We start from the raw sequence: 14,865 nt of genomic DNA, 5'->3' as shown, positions 1-14,865 counted from the left end.
ACAACAAGTGACATGTTTACACAAGAACACTAATTAATTATGTTTATGGAAGCGTTGGCTGCCCAGGTTGAGTTCCTCGCATCGTTCGAGTCACTACCTGGAAAGATGTAGAAGGATAAGTTTACATAATACTCAGTGAGGAGCCTCATACACTAAGGGGAACACATCTCTTTTGCGTTGAGGCAAACCGGAAACACATCCCATTTCCTAGGGAACAAATCCCGCTATTCAGGAAACACATTCCGTATTCAGAGGGCTTGGGGAACTAACCCCATTAATCCGGGGCGCAAAATACAATATCAAACACGCTTATCCAAAATACTACTTCATAAATGCCACTCACCAGATCAACCGCTTCGCCTTACCTCCAGCACACAATTGTGATCGACCCGAAACCACATAGGTAACGCACTAGGGAAAAACCTGACTTGTTTACACAGATGGTGCACACTCTCGCATAGCTACGCGGTTGAAGTAATTCTAGACACTTACATGTAACACCATTTGAAAGCATTTTGGGTATTCTCTTCCATAAATTATTTTTTTTTTCTTAAGGGGGGGGGGGGGCCGGGGGGGATACGGTCTGTACAGTAGAAAGAAGACTCATTTAAATTTTTTCTTTTTTTTTTTTTTTCGAAATACAGGCAATGCATATTAAATGAAAATATTACAATATTATAGAATATCATGTTAAGAATATTTGCTAAAAATTTCAGCGAAAAATATTAAATACTAAACCGTTGGCAGCAAATCTCGTGAGACGTGTCTAAAAAAGTTTTGCGGTGCCGACTATAACCCATGTCTCAATCATCTAAAACAAAAAGCCAAAGTGATTCTATTGGTATATGAGTTTCTCTGGGTAACGCTGTCAATTCTTGTTAACTCGTGAATTATACAGGGAAAATGTGTACCAAATTTTAAAAGGGTCGATGCAATAGATTTTAAAGAAAATCGCCTTAAAGTTTTTCATGTGAAAAAAATTACTTTTTGCATTTTTTTACTATATACTTACACAGGATCATCGATACCAGGCCCGTACAGCAAACAGCTATCATTCAAGACGTCCAAAGCATCTTTTTCCTCTCGTCTTCTGCGATATCGACCTTCTTTGCTCTCATTTGCAGCTTGTTCGTCCGCTCGACTTACGCGTATTCTGTCGGCTCCACGTGCCCATTCGTGACAACTTGGTCCACTTTTAATACCCATCTCGTGCATAATCGTTGGCAGAGCAAAACGGCCAGACCATACCCTCCCCCCCTGCTTCCTTCATAATCACCAAAAATTTTGCTCCTTATCATAGCGAAAGAATAGATCTAAGAGTAACTTCAGAAAGTAACAATCTCTTTAGGGTTAGTCTTTCTTGTTCGCCAAAATCGACCAAAATCCAAATTTTGAAGCTGCTCTCTAACTATTATGTGTTTCACGTCTCCCTTTTCTTTCCTTTTCAAATAATTTAAGAAAAAATATGAAGATCGCACTAGAAAATTGACAAGCGAAAAAGAAACCGAAGCAATGAAATTATCCTCTGAAAATAAATCCTTGCATATGAGCCTAGACAAACTTAAAGCTGAATTAGAACGAGAAAAATTGAATTTCGAGGATCGCAATAAAAAATTGAAAGAACAGCAACGTCTAATGGAAGAGATGCAAGTAAGGATTTTATGGCTTATTTGCTTTATCGCTTTAATGTGTTTCATTTTTGCATTTTACCTACACTAAAGAGATCCTCCAATTCGTGGAGGTTATATGTTATACTTCGAGGCTAAATAAATAAAAGTGGATCAAATACTGTACAAAATTTCCGGGGAAAATATAAAGATGTTAAAAATTGAGTTAGCCTCTAGTTTTTTGTCGGTGCGCCAGAACTGACTTTTGCCAGCAATGATATACACAGAAATTCTGCTTTCTTTATTATAAATTGTTGCTGGATTCACTTGAATAGTTCGCTCCTATTAAAATAATCTCTTGTAACGCCCATCGCCTTACATGTGCACAACATGTGACGCAGATATTTGCAATCACTTTAGCCAAAAGCATATCGGGAGATTGTTTTATTCCTCATCGTCAAAATCTTAAATATTATTCCATACGAGGTTAGACAATTAAGTAATGAGACTGATTCCATAAACACCCTATATTTAAAAATTATTTTACAATTCTGCCATCCCCTTCAAAGTAGTCCCCTTGGGCAGCTATACAGCGATTCCAGCGCATTTTCCACTCTTCGTAACATTTCGTAACGTTTCGACTGAGATGTCCTCGAGTACCCTCGTCACGGCCGTTTGGATGCCCGTAATTGACTCAAAATGGGTTCCTTAGACCATCGATTTTGTTCTAAGGAACAAAAAAGACAGGGTGACATCGAACGAATAAGGCGGCTGTTGCAACACGGCGATGCCTTTAGAGGCTAAATACTGGCACACGCTGAGAGCGGTGTGGCACGGCGCGGTGTCGTGAAGAACGATGTCTGGGCGCACCCTGTTGACTCGTTTTTGCAATCTTTCGAGTACTTGGCGATAGTAAACTTGATTTACAGTTTACCTCGGTGGAACAAATTCTTTGTGGATGATTCCACGGCTATCAAAAAAAGTAATAATCATGGTTTTCACCTTCGACTTGCTCAGGCGAGCTTTTTTCGGACGGGGGGCGTGCGGAGACAACCATTGTGAGCTTTGGCGTTTGGTTTCCGGGTCATATTGGAAACACCAGCTCTCATCGCCTGTAATAACTCGATCAAGCAGCGTGGGATCGTTTTCCACTTGTTCTCTGCAGTCTTCTGCGACGGTCGTTCGATGCTGCGTTTGCTTCTCAGGAAGGTTCTTTGGAACAATCTTCGCGCTCAACTTTTTCATCCCGAAATCACATGTTAAAATTTGTCTGACTGTTTTACGGTTCATACCCAGTTCCGAGGCCAACATTCGAACTACTAAACGCCGATCTTCACGGATTAGGGCGCGCACACACTGCGCATTCGCGTCAGTCCGCACCTCGACTGGTCTCACACTCCCCGCCTCATCTTCCACGCTTTCACGCCCCTCCTTAAACTCTTTATGCCGTCGAAACACCTGAGCACGACTAAGAGCACTATCACCATGCACTTTTACAATTTTTGCGTACGTTTCCGAAGCTATTTCGCCCAATCTGGCGCAAAATTTTATCGCGACGCGTTGCTTTAGATTTCGTTTCTCCATTTTTGGGACGAGCACCACCAACACACGTCTACTCAACACGACACAGCAGGCAAACTCGTTTAGTGTGCCTGCTGAGGGTGATGGTGAATATGTATATCAATGGAGAGGGGAAGGATGCCGGGAAATGGGAAGGGAATTTGAAGGTTGCAGGTTTACCACAAGCGCGGCAATAAAGTCAGTCTCATTACTTAATTGTCTAACCTCGTATAAGCATTCGATTTGCCAATAATTACTTTGGAAAAAAGGAAAAACCACCACCACCACCACCATCAATGCAAATTGTTGCAGTATAATTTATTTCAGTTACTTTTGTTGCTCGTTTGGATCATTCCGGCAACGTTCAGTTGGGCAACTATTTCGGAAAAATGCATTTGCAAATATTTTGGAAAAAGGTAAAAACCTGCCATTTCACCATCGTGCACAATTGAATGTGAAAGGAACATGATCCGATATTGATGTCTTTTGAAAAAAATCTCATGACAATCTGATTTTCTCCCAACTAGTTAACGATAATAAACAGAAAAAACAATTCAATGAAACTATCAAAAACCATTGACGAATATGAGAAGGTTATAAGCGAATTGCGAGCCGAGCAACGAACACTGTCCAAAGAAAACCGCAACCTCAAGGATATTATCGTGAAATTAGAGCATTCGAAACTCAAAGAAATGGAAACCGCCCGGAATCTAGATATCTATTTAGGAAAAAGTATGAATACTGGGGGAAAGGAGGATCGGCAATTAGAAAGACGCCGCCTTCTTCCTGGGACGCATAAAAATGAAGGACAGCCTAATCATCAAAAGCAACCGCCCAATTCAAATCATTTTTTAGCGAATCCACTATTTCGGCAGCTTTCCGGCGATTATGAGAATATAGGAGACACCGGAGGCAGTCGAACAACTGATCTTAGACTTAAAGAAAAGCTATGCTACGACACAATTAAAACTATCAACACACAGTCCATAGTGTACCAAGATCCTGGCTTCTATATTCGGGAGACGAAAACCTTCCACAATGCAAATTTGAATGGTATGAAGTATATCGCGAGTAGTGGTGGGGGAAGTGCACGCAAAATAGTCAAAGATGAAAGTGAAATTAATTCTGTGAAAAATCTCGAGCGAGCAATGAAGAGTCTGAATAAAGGACCCATGCCATTAGAGAAAGTGATAAATAGCCCCTCACAGCAAGAAGGAGCACTTATATCAAGTGAATCAAGCGAAACGAGCTTAGTTTCATGTCTGAGTCACCTGAATCCAGAAACAGGAGCAAATTTCAAGCTGGGGGATGACATCCTTGCATCAGAGATAGAAAAACACAATGCTAGACCCAAGGTAAATAGCAGCTCATCTTCCATTGTGTTGAGACAAAAGTTGCTGTGGCTCTTGTATGGATTTCTACTGATAGTATGCTTAACGCTGATCCTAGCGATGATCATTTTATGATATGCCTGAATGGTTGAACAAACCAAATGATTTACTTTAGTGTTAAACTTGTCCAGCAATTCAATTTTTTTTATGTTAACGCTCGTTATCTCCTTTAGGTTTGTAGTGTGTAAAGCTAAGAACACTATTTTCTCTACACGAAAATATGTGAATGAAAGTAGTTTAGTAGAACAAAAAGAAATTAATGTTATTTTTTATGCCTGCGAACTCAACAAATGTGACAATCAATCGTTGAATTATTTTTAGAAGAAATTACGAAAACAGGACTTTAATCAAGATATAAATATTAAGACTTTCTTTCAATTTAAAAGAAAAAAAACTAATTTTGATTTTTTAAACAAAGAAAAAAACAATAAAAAATAACGAAAAGTTAACATCAATTTCTTTTTATCTGTTTCCTATTTTGTAATTTCTGTATTTGGCAAAATTTTAAAAAGTTTGCCATTCCATATACTCGAAAGGTTATAGAACAGATTTTTTATTTATACATTATTCAGGAAGATGGTGGTGGTGGTTTTCTGGATAAAAGAATGTTTGCACCATGCGGAATAAAATATATCTATCGAAAATTTACTAAAGGGATAAGTGATTGAAATATGAAGTTTAATTTAATCAACAATTTGGATAAAAATCTGTGATACTTATTGGAATTCGAGATTTTCGTTTATTAATTCGTGATATTATTCGTTGTATGTCTCAATGGTTTTGTATATTTCCGTTTTTTTTTTCTGTCATACAGAGTGAATGTATTTTGTACTTAATTATATTATTAAAATTAGAAATTTGTTATAATCTTGGGTGAATGCGTTTTAGTTGATTTAATTCAGTCTAATAAATCTTCTTTTTCTTCAGCCTTTGTCCCGTTCACAAGCGGGGTAGGCTCGTCGTGATCGGTTTCGCCATTTAGCTCTATCGAATGTCTGATCTGTATCTGTAGTATTCTCACTCACTAAAACCACCCCCACTTTCGCTTTCTTCCTTCCCCGCGGAACCGCCGTGTCTCACTTGCCAGAATGTCTATTGGGATCATTCCCGCAATAACACACGCTGCGTCGCCTGATATTGTTCTCAATGCGCTTAGCGCCACCAAGCTATAAGTCATATTTACGCTCCTGCAATTACTCTCACACGCTAGTGCTTCCTCCCAAACTGGTGCGTATAATAGTGTGTATGTACCACATCGTTCAATAAGTCCCGGGACTAACTATGAAAACAACATTTTATTGGCAAAATTCTTTATTATTCATCAACATAATCTCCTTCAAGGGTTATACAATCATTCCAACGCTTCTCTAACTTTTCAATGCCATGTTTGTAGAACGATTTGTCTTTTGACTAAAAATGAGCCTCAGTAGCAGCGATCACCTCCTCATTTGAGCCAAATCTTTTTCCCTGGAGCATCTTTTTGAGATCCGCAAAGAGCCAGCAGTCGCTGGGGGCCAGATCCGGCGAGTACGGAGGATGAGGAAGCAGTTGCAAGCCTAATTCGTTGAATTTGGTCATCGTTTTGATTGACTTGTGGCACGCTGCGTTGTCTTGATGAAAGATGACTTTCTTCTTCTTCATGTGTGGGCGTTTTTCTGCTATTTCGGCCTTCAAACGATCCAATAACACCATGTAGTAGTCACTATTGATAGTTTTTCCTTTTTCGAGGTAGTCAATGAAAATTATACCATTCGCATCCCACAATACGGACGCCATCACTTTGCCGGCCGACTGTTGTGTTTTTGGACGCTTCAGGCGGCTTTTACCGGTCGTACGCCATTCAGCTGACTGCCGACTTGACTCCGGAGTGAAATGGTGAATCCATGTTTCGTCCACTGTCACATATCGACGCAAAAAATCCTGTTTATTGCGAGTAAACAGTGCCAAACAGCTCTCCGAATCATTAATACGTTGTTGCTTTTGTTCCATTGTGAGCAAACGCAGCAGCCATTTGGAAAAACCGTTTTTCATAGCCAATTTTTGGTGCAAAATAGTAAATGCACTACCAGTTGATATGTTCACCATCTTAGCTATCTCGCGCACTTTAATTTTGCGGTCACCCATCACGATTTTCAATACTTGCTTGGTGTTTTCGGGAGTTACTCCCTCATTTGGCCGACCCGAACGTTCCGCATCATTTGTATCAGTACGCGTTTCACATCGAAAACCACCGACAAATGGTTGTTTTCGACGGAGTAGAGTCCGGATAACGTTTTTCAAGCCATTGCTGAGCTTGAACAGTGTTTTTTCCCCATTAGAAAACAATGTTTTATCAACACACAAAACTCGTTTTGGTCAGAGTGAAATTATGCGGTGTTTCCAACGATTAATTAATTGAAATAATAAAAACTTGTTGTTTCTTTTTCGTTGGTGTGGTGTGCAAACAAGTTGTTTGCACTGATGAAGGGAACAAGTGGTTCCCGAAATATCGGTATTTGCAAGAATAAATACCCACACCAACGAAAAAGAAACAACAAGTTTTTATTATTTCAATTCGTTTTGGTCCATTTTTTCACGATTGGAAAGGTAGCGTCAGTTTAACCACTATAGCTTTCTTGGTTATGTTTCGAATTACATCAAATTTTGACACATCTTATCTGAAGGTTGGTACTTCTGAACCTTGGTATATAAATGGCATTATTAGCGCCATTTCTACGCTAGTCCCGGGACTTATTGAACGATGTGTTATCTTGGGCCTCCAATGTTAAGCATCATCCGCGCTAATGATCGTATTTGCCGCTTTCTGACAGGCATAGTCCAGGTGTCCCTTGGAATTGATTTTAGCGTCAATCATTACCCCTAGGTATTTGATAACCGGTTTCGAAGTGATGATGTGACCACCAACTTGAATGTTAACCGTATTCCTCTTCCTACGGCTATAAGGCCGCCTCCGTCTTTTGTTCCGCAAGGTCAAGCTGAACCATCCCCAGCCACGCATAAAAGCGCTAATGGTTTCGCTAGCGTACATTTCAACGTGTTCACTCAGCTAGATCATCTACGAAACCGATTATCGTGGCCTCCTTTGGCACGGGTAGGACAAGGATCCCATTGTACATGACGTTCCAGAGGAGAGGACCCAACACTGAGCCCTGTGGTACTCCTGCGGTGACGGTGTACTGCTTGGAACCCTCATCCTTGTTGTACCAAAGTGTCCTCTCCGAACGGTAACTGTCGGGGAGCTTAGTCAAATAACTAGGGACACCCGTTTTAGTCAGTGAGCTTTTTATCCACTCCCAACCAGCGGAATTGAATGCATTTTTGGTGCCTAACGTCACCACGGCACAGCATTTTTTAGACGACATCGCGTCTCGAGCCACCTTCAAAGCAACGTCTACGACGTCGGTCGTTGAGTGGGCTTGTCGAAATCCAAATTGTTGCTCCGATAGTTCATCCTTATATTCAAAGATAGGGAGCAGTCTATTGTAGATGACCCTTTCGAGCATCTTTCCTGCCGTGTCTATGGGGCAAATCGGTCGGCATGGTAATGGGTCTCCTGGGTGCTTATTCGGCTTCGGGAGCAAAACTAGTTTTTGCCTCTTCCACCGGTCGGGGAAAACTCCTTCTACAATGCATATTTCAAAAACACTGATAAACCAGTCGGGTCTGGTCCTAACAGCGAGTTTAAGAGCTTTATTGGGAACAGCATCCAGAGCGGGTGCTTTGTTATCACCAATTCTCCGTCAAATTTGAGCAAGTTCCTCCTCAGTTACCGCAGGTATGGTGTAGACGTCCAATGCTTGCTTGTGTTGTTTGCGCTCCCATTTATCCAGGGAGAAGAGCATCATCACGATATCGAGCAGAGGCTTTGATCTTGGGGTTTCGGCTTCTTGCATCCGAGACTAGCATATCTAGCATTCTTTCGAATTCTGCCATCGTCGCGTTTGGTGGAGCATAGCAACTATATATATAGATACCAGCTTTTTTCGCCCTGACGAATCCAACTTCTAGAAACTCCATCACTTCTTCAATGGCTTAATTTCCACACGCCAATATTGCCGCATTGCCAGTTATATCTGCTGTCCAGGCAGCGCTCTTATTATTGCGGTAAGGCTCGCTGATTATGGCAGCTTCGATTCCCTTCTCATAGATGGTCTGCGAGAGAAGGTCTTGCGCAGCCTCGCAGTGGTTGAGGTCCCATAGATTTGTATTAACCTTATTTCTTTATTGCATTCAAGGCTCTTTTTGATCTGTCACGGTCACCGGTGCGTTTCGCCACTATGTGGCCAAATTCCAGGCATCCAAAACAGCCCTTGAGGGACACCTGCTCCCTGAGTCGGAATACGACCCAACCTATTTTTACTTTACTAGCCGCCAGCACTGCTGCTTCAGCTGGTAAGCTTATAATTGCTGTTTGCGTGCCTCCGTGTGCCTTCCTCAGTCCCCTGATTGCGGAATCTTGCAAGCCAAGTGGTTCGAACTGCTTTTGTAAGGCGTCACGGATATATGGTCGTGATTTTATCAATGTTCTTACATTGTATAACAATCTCCTGCTTTCTGGCCCGTACTTGTGCTTCTTCTCCACCTTGGCGAGGAAATTTTCTACCGTTTTGCCCGGAGATTTCTTCACCTCCAGCATCAAGTCTCCTTGTTGAGAGCGTCTGATTCCGCTGACGTTTTCTCCAAGGTCCATCAGCTCAGGGTCGGATTTGACCTTCCTGAGGATATCGGCGTAAGTCATATCACCTTTTTTGGAGATGTTAATTAATTCGGACCGTAATCTTCTTTTATGTGTTGCACTTTTCTTTCCGCCAACCTAGGTCCATGCTTCCTTGGTTCCTTTTTGGGGCTTTACCTCCCTTGGGTCGATTGCAGCCGGCGCCGCAGTTTCCAGGATTTTGGTAACTTTGTTTGCCTTCCCCTTTGCCGATGGGGGCCTTTTTGCATTTTCGCGTCCTGTGAGGATCCGAAAGAATCGTTCGCGCCCTCTCTATTCCACTTTTCAAGCTTACCGTCCTTTGGATTTTGAGGGAGTGTCACTTGTGCCTGGGTGACGTTTGATTTCTTCGAGACATTTTTTTCGTCCTCAACACTATTGTATAGTACATCAATGGTACTGACCATGTTTTTGGTGGCCGGGTGCACATTATGTTTGTCCTTTATAAATTCAGACAACTCTACTATTTTACCTCCGAGTAGAGCAAACGATGGTTCGTCCGGATTCTGACACTGCTCCTCTGCTTGGTTTTCCCACTGGGTACTTCCGTATTTATTAGCCTTCCGGGAGCTTCCCTAATTTCCTTCCTTCATCAACGTTGGTTTCGGAGGAGATCGCAGGATCGTGGAGCTCCTCCTAAATGAATCAAACACTAAGTCCTGCGGCATGTTCCGATCAGGTGTAGTCACCACACTATGGGCTAATGAATTTGATTTATGGCTATATACGGATGGAAAAATTTGCGTTGAGCTTCCGCAATGTGCACCTATTTTGTTCAGGATGCAGACTTCCTAAGTGCCATGAGGAACAGATCTGGTCTCATGTTCACGTCGGTGTACAATTAAACTTGTTTGTACTCCAACTGATTATATAGTTATGGAAGCTGATTTTTCTGTGTTTCTGCCCCAATAGATATTGGGGATAAATATTTATGCAACATACTTAATTTCATTTATGAGCCTCAATATTTATTTTACTTTTTTCTCATTTCAGAATACTAAGCTGAAGGAAGAATTATATGAATGCAAGAGTCAGCTGGCCAATAAGATTTGCGAACTGAGCACTGTGGAAGAACGGCTCCAAGAAAAGACGACTTTATATGAAAAATCCTGTAAAGCCATACAGAAACTGATGCAGAACACCAAAGAACTTCAACATGAAGTTGACAAATTAAAAAAATCGGTAACTTACTAAACTCATCGTGCCACTTAGACGAGCTAAATTTTCGCTCATTTTCATTTGTTATTTTTACAGAGCGGCTCTCAAACAATGTCGTACATAAAAGAGGTAATTCATCATTCAATAAAGCTTCTCAGTACCTGTATCACTCCTTTCATCGAACTTCCTTTCCGATTTATCCCGAGCACAGCTTTTCATGAAATCGAACAAGTTGATCCATGAGGCAAAACTCCTAAATGATGATATATTTTAACCATTCCTTTCATCTCAATAAACCGATTTTTTTGTTGAATGTATATTTATTTCATTTAAAATGGCTGAAATAATTTATTTTCATTGGAAGCTTGTTTAAATGGAAAAATGAATGAAGAAAACAACGATTAAATTCGAGAGTCTTTAGTTTAAATGTGTATTTTTCCTTGGGTTAACATTTTAGAATACGGAATCCACGTACGGGACAGACCCAACTGGACTCTGCGATAGTAACGTCAATGCCAGCACATCGCCGACTAGAAAACTTGAGGCTATGTTAGTTAAGAAGGATGCCGAGATTGTCAATTTGAAACAGGAGGTTAAGAGAAAGACGGCCAATTTACAGGTAAGGGAGAGAAGGATATTGTAAATGCTAGCGTGACCTTAAGGGCTGATGATTCTTAAGTGCTTCAATATCGTCCCAATTGGAGCTGATTAGGTGGATTTCATCTTCGTCATACTTTTCGCACAAAACAAATTGTTTGACGTATCAGTTTCTTTACAAACAATAAACTCCTTGAAGAGCCTTCCTTATTATTTCATATTTGACATTCTCACTAAGCCTACTACATATATTCACTTATTCTTGAATTTTTTTCTCCACAGACCCTCATCAACAAAGAACTGTGGGAGAAAAATCGCGAAATCGAGCGCCTAACTAAACTAGTCAAATCAAATGGTCGAACATCGAGCAGTCCCGTACGAGAGGTAGATCCACTGCAACACTCATTCAGTGATTCAGATTACATTCACGCATTAGAGCAGAATAAACGCTTGCAACTGAAAGTGGACAAGTTAATACAAAAACTAAGTGTTGTAAATGAGCGAAATACGGATCAATCTATTCAGCAACTGAAGCAACAATTACGCGAAGCCCGAGAGGACGCGGAACGTGCCGAACGCTGGCGTAAAGAATGTGCTGATCTGTGCAGCGTGTTAACCGAGCGACTTGAAGAATTGGCTGGCTTCTTAGATTCACTACTCAGTCACAAGGATATTCTCGGATCACTGGGTGCTGATCGCAGAAAAGCTATGCGAAAGGCTGTAGAGCGATCCTTGGAGCTATCGAGAAGCTTGAACAGCATGTCTCTATCACTCAGTGTAACTTCAATAGGCGATCACGGTCTGGAGATTCTTGGAAACATAACCAGCATCTTGGACCAGACTTCTGATAAGGAAAATCGAACTTTCAATTGCTTAAATGAGCCTGCAAACTCGAGAAATAATCAAGTTATTGAGAGCCTCAGAGCTGAAGTGAAAGCTTTGAAGAAAGAATTGGAGAAAAAGAAAGCGCCAGACTCGGCTAAAAAAGAGAGACGCAGTCTTCCAAGTAAGTTTGATAATCAATCTGAATCAGAAGCATGGTCTGAGCCAGATAGAAATGTTTCCATGGCACGGATAGGCCTGGAAGAATCTCTTGGGGCAAAAATAGTGGCCAAAGCTACCAAAGAAAGTGGTACCGGAAACACCAGCACTGATAGCCTAGCCGATGTGACCCGCAAAAGCAAAGCTAAACAACACGATAAAATCACTCAATTAGAACAAATCATTTCTCAGAAGGAAAATAGAATTTTACAAGCGCAATGTGACTTAGTGGATGCTGATAACAGACTTAAGAAGGAAACATTGCGAAGACTTGAAATCAATGACGAGTTAGAAAAGCATCGCAAACTCAACGCCAAGTTAGAAGCTGAAATGAAAATGTTGAAAGAGCAGACAAGTAATTACGAGGCATTTGCCGGTGAAGTGGATCAGTACAAGAAGCAGATTGAAGAGAAGCAAGCGGCTCTCGACAAAGTCACTCTTCTGCGCGATCAACTAACCGCCGATATTCATGTGGCTGAATCGAAGATGCAGTCGCTAAGTGAGGAGTACGACGCTTTGAAACAAAACTACGAGCATGACTTAGAAGCGGCAGTGCTGAAAGAGCAGGAAAAAATGAATGCCAAGGAAATCGAGTTATCTCGAAAATATGAAGAAAAACTTGAACAAATCGAAAATAATCACAAAGAATATCTGGCACGCGAATGGATATCAAGAGTAATCTATGAACAAACTAAACGTGAACTAGAGGATGTCCAGAAGAAACTAACTGAAGCACAATTCACCGTTGACTTCTTACGTGAAAACGAGACTGAACTTAATGAACAACTAATTGAGAATGAGAAGCAGCGACGAACTCTGAAACAAAATCTAGATGAGGCTACATTGCAGTCATCTAAGATTGTTGTTGAACGCACAAAAGCCGTTACAGAGAAACTTCAACTCGAGGCACAATTACAAGAACTAATGACAGAGCTAACAACTATCAAGCATGAACGAGATTTAATTTTGGAGCAAAACAACATTCTGCACAATCAAGTAATGAATGCCACGGCGGAGATTAAGAAAGCAGTCAAACGAACTTCCAGTGGTAGCGATCTGTCGCATACAAGATCCGGATATACGTCGGAAGATGCAGCTATTGCGGCGATCAGTAGGAACGAGCGAAACGTGGTCCAACGATTGGATAACTCTTCGCCCGACTTGGGTATTGAAAGTGATGCTGGGCGTACATCGAGTACCGACCATGGAGCTGGTATCGTGGAGAACGCTTACAGAGCGGTGCTGAGGCCTAAAGCGGAAGTACATCCTTTGAATATTGTCGATGAAGGAGGTCAAGGTAAGTGGTTGTTGGACTCTTTTTATCATCCGATTTAAAGTAATACGAACACAATACTTCTCTGTCCCACCGTCTGGGTATACAATATTTTTAATTTTAACAAATTTGAGGCTAATACTTTTTATAATCTTAAATTAATTAAGTATGAATATTAGGGCAAGATCACAATCAATTGCTGTATATGAAGTTTCAATTATATTGATCTATCGCACATGTTCACATTCGTCACCCCCGTCCCATGTCAGTCCGTCAGCTGTTAATGCAGCCGCGGAGGCGAATTCATAATGGTGCCTAGGTTCGCGCTTCTGATGTGGCGCCACATCACTCCGCCCGCAACTGAAACCGTGCAGATTCAGCGGAGCAAACCGACCACGTGATCTCGCCAATGAGGATCACTGGGCGAATCCAACGCTTCGCGGATGCCTTTTTGAAACGACCACGCGCTCGTCGAACGCTTTCAGCCTCGACAAGGAGATCCACTTGAACCCGCCTCGGACGTTGAGCTTGAACGAGTGCTCGCCTCGTTCCAGTAAAGGGGTCTTAGTATGGTAGTTGCAGTATCTACACGTCTCATGATCCCTCCTTCCCTCAACCTCCTAAGCAGACGCAGTATTTCTGATTCGCTTAACCCTGGTCTGATGTCCAGCACAGGGTCGGCGGGCAGACACAGATTCTCTCCGTACACCATTTCAAGCAAGGCTGGCAATTTCACTCCTCTTTGGCCGATATCTTGTTTAATTTTACCAAATTCGGATTGATTTCATCTAAACTCCTTGAAAGAATATCAGCCGATCACATGTTTGACAATCCATTAGGATTTATGAGCACTGCACGGTTGATTTCATCCAGAGGTTGTATGGCTGATAGTACCAAAGGTCTTCGATAGTTTTTATTTTTCGCTCCATCCGTTAGCGGGTTCGCCTCGTCTAGATCGAATTTGCCTTCTTTTCTCAGTCATATGATTCGTCAGGTGGAGCGAACTAGTTTGTGTCCGTTCACCGTTTGGTCGTTTCCGATTGACTGCGATGTTCGGGCCAATCTTAGTTACTGAGCTCTCGTCAGCATAAATTGCAGGACCATCGAAGCCTCTTTAGAAATTTGATGATTTGATTGGATGTGATCAGTATATATCACGAATGATCCAACGCAACATCTTCATTTTCTCTACTGCGAGGTGGCGTTCATCCGCTGTGATAGTCGACTAGCATTTAGAAGTATAGAGGGCAACAGAACGAATGATGGAAATGACGCGTTCGTTAAAGAACTGATCGCAAAGGTACTCTGTTCCACTTCATTCAAGTTGCGTTGAAATGTAAAGCAATTTCATTGTGTAGTTCACCGTTGACTGAGAGCATCCAAGAAACTCAAATCGTTTAGTTCCCTGTAAGTCGCTACCTCTGACGATGTTAGTGCCTGTTTCATTGGGACCGGTCATTAAAAACTCGGTTTTTATTCAGATTCGGAGACCGAGGGGCATATAGTATTACACTTTTGTAGAAG

General features: G+C 41.6%; 1 protein-coding gene across 4 annotated transcripts in view; it reads left to right on the top strand.

The window, feature by feature from the left end:
• The window catches only part of LOC119654866 (centrosomin), a 125,261-nt gene that overhangs the window by 105,118 nt on the left and 5,278 nt on the right, over nucleotides 1-14,865 (top strand). For 3 of the 4 annotated variants that reach the window (XM_038060455.1, XM_038060456.1, XM_038060457.1), the window contains 5 exons: nucleotides 1,459-1,650; nucleotides 10,266-10,454; nucleotides 10,527-10,559; nucleotides 10,888-11,049; nucleotides 11,310-13,365. In XM_038060455.1, the coding sequence (XP_037916383.1) occupies nucleotides 1,459-1,650; nucleotides 10,266-10,454; nucleotides 10,527-10,559; nucleotides 10,888-11,049; nucleotides 11,310-13,365 (2,632 nt within the window). The remainder of the gene's footprint in view (nucleotides 1-1,458; nucleotides 1,651-10,265; nucleotides 10,455-10,526; nucleotides 10,560-10,887; nucleotides 11,050-11,309; nucleotides 13,366-14,865) is intronic. The other variant, XM_038060459.1, reaches the window with a different exon arrangement.

The sequence above is a fragment of the Hermetia illucens genome, chromosome 4, assembly GCF_905115235.1.
Source record: "Hermetia illucens chromosome 4, iHerIll2.2.curated.20191125, whole genome shotgun sequence".
Taxonomy (NCBI): Eukaryota; Metazoa; Arthropoda; class Insecta; order Diptera; family Stratiomyidae; genus Hermetia; species Hermetia illucens.
Note: the sequence above shows the minus strand (reverse complement) of the source record. Positions and strands in the feature narration are given on the sequence as shown.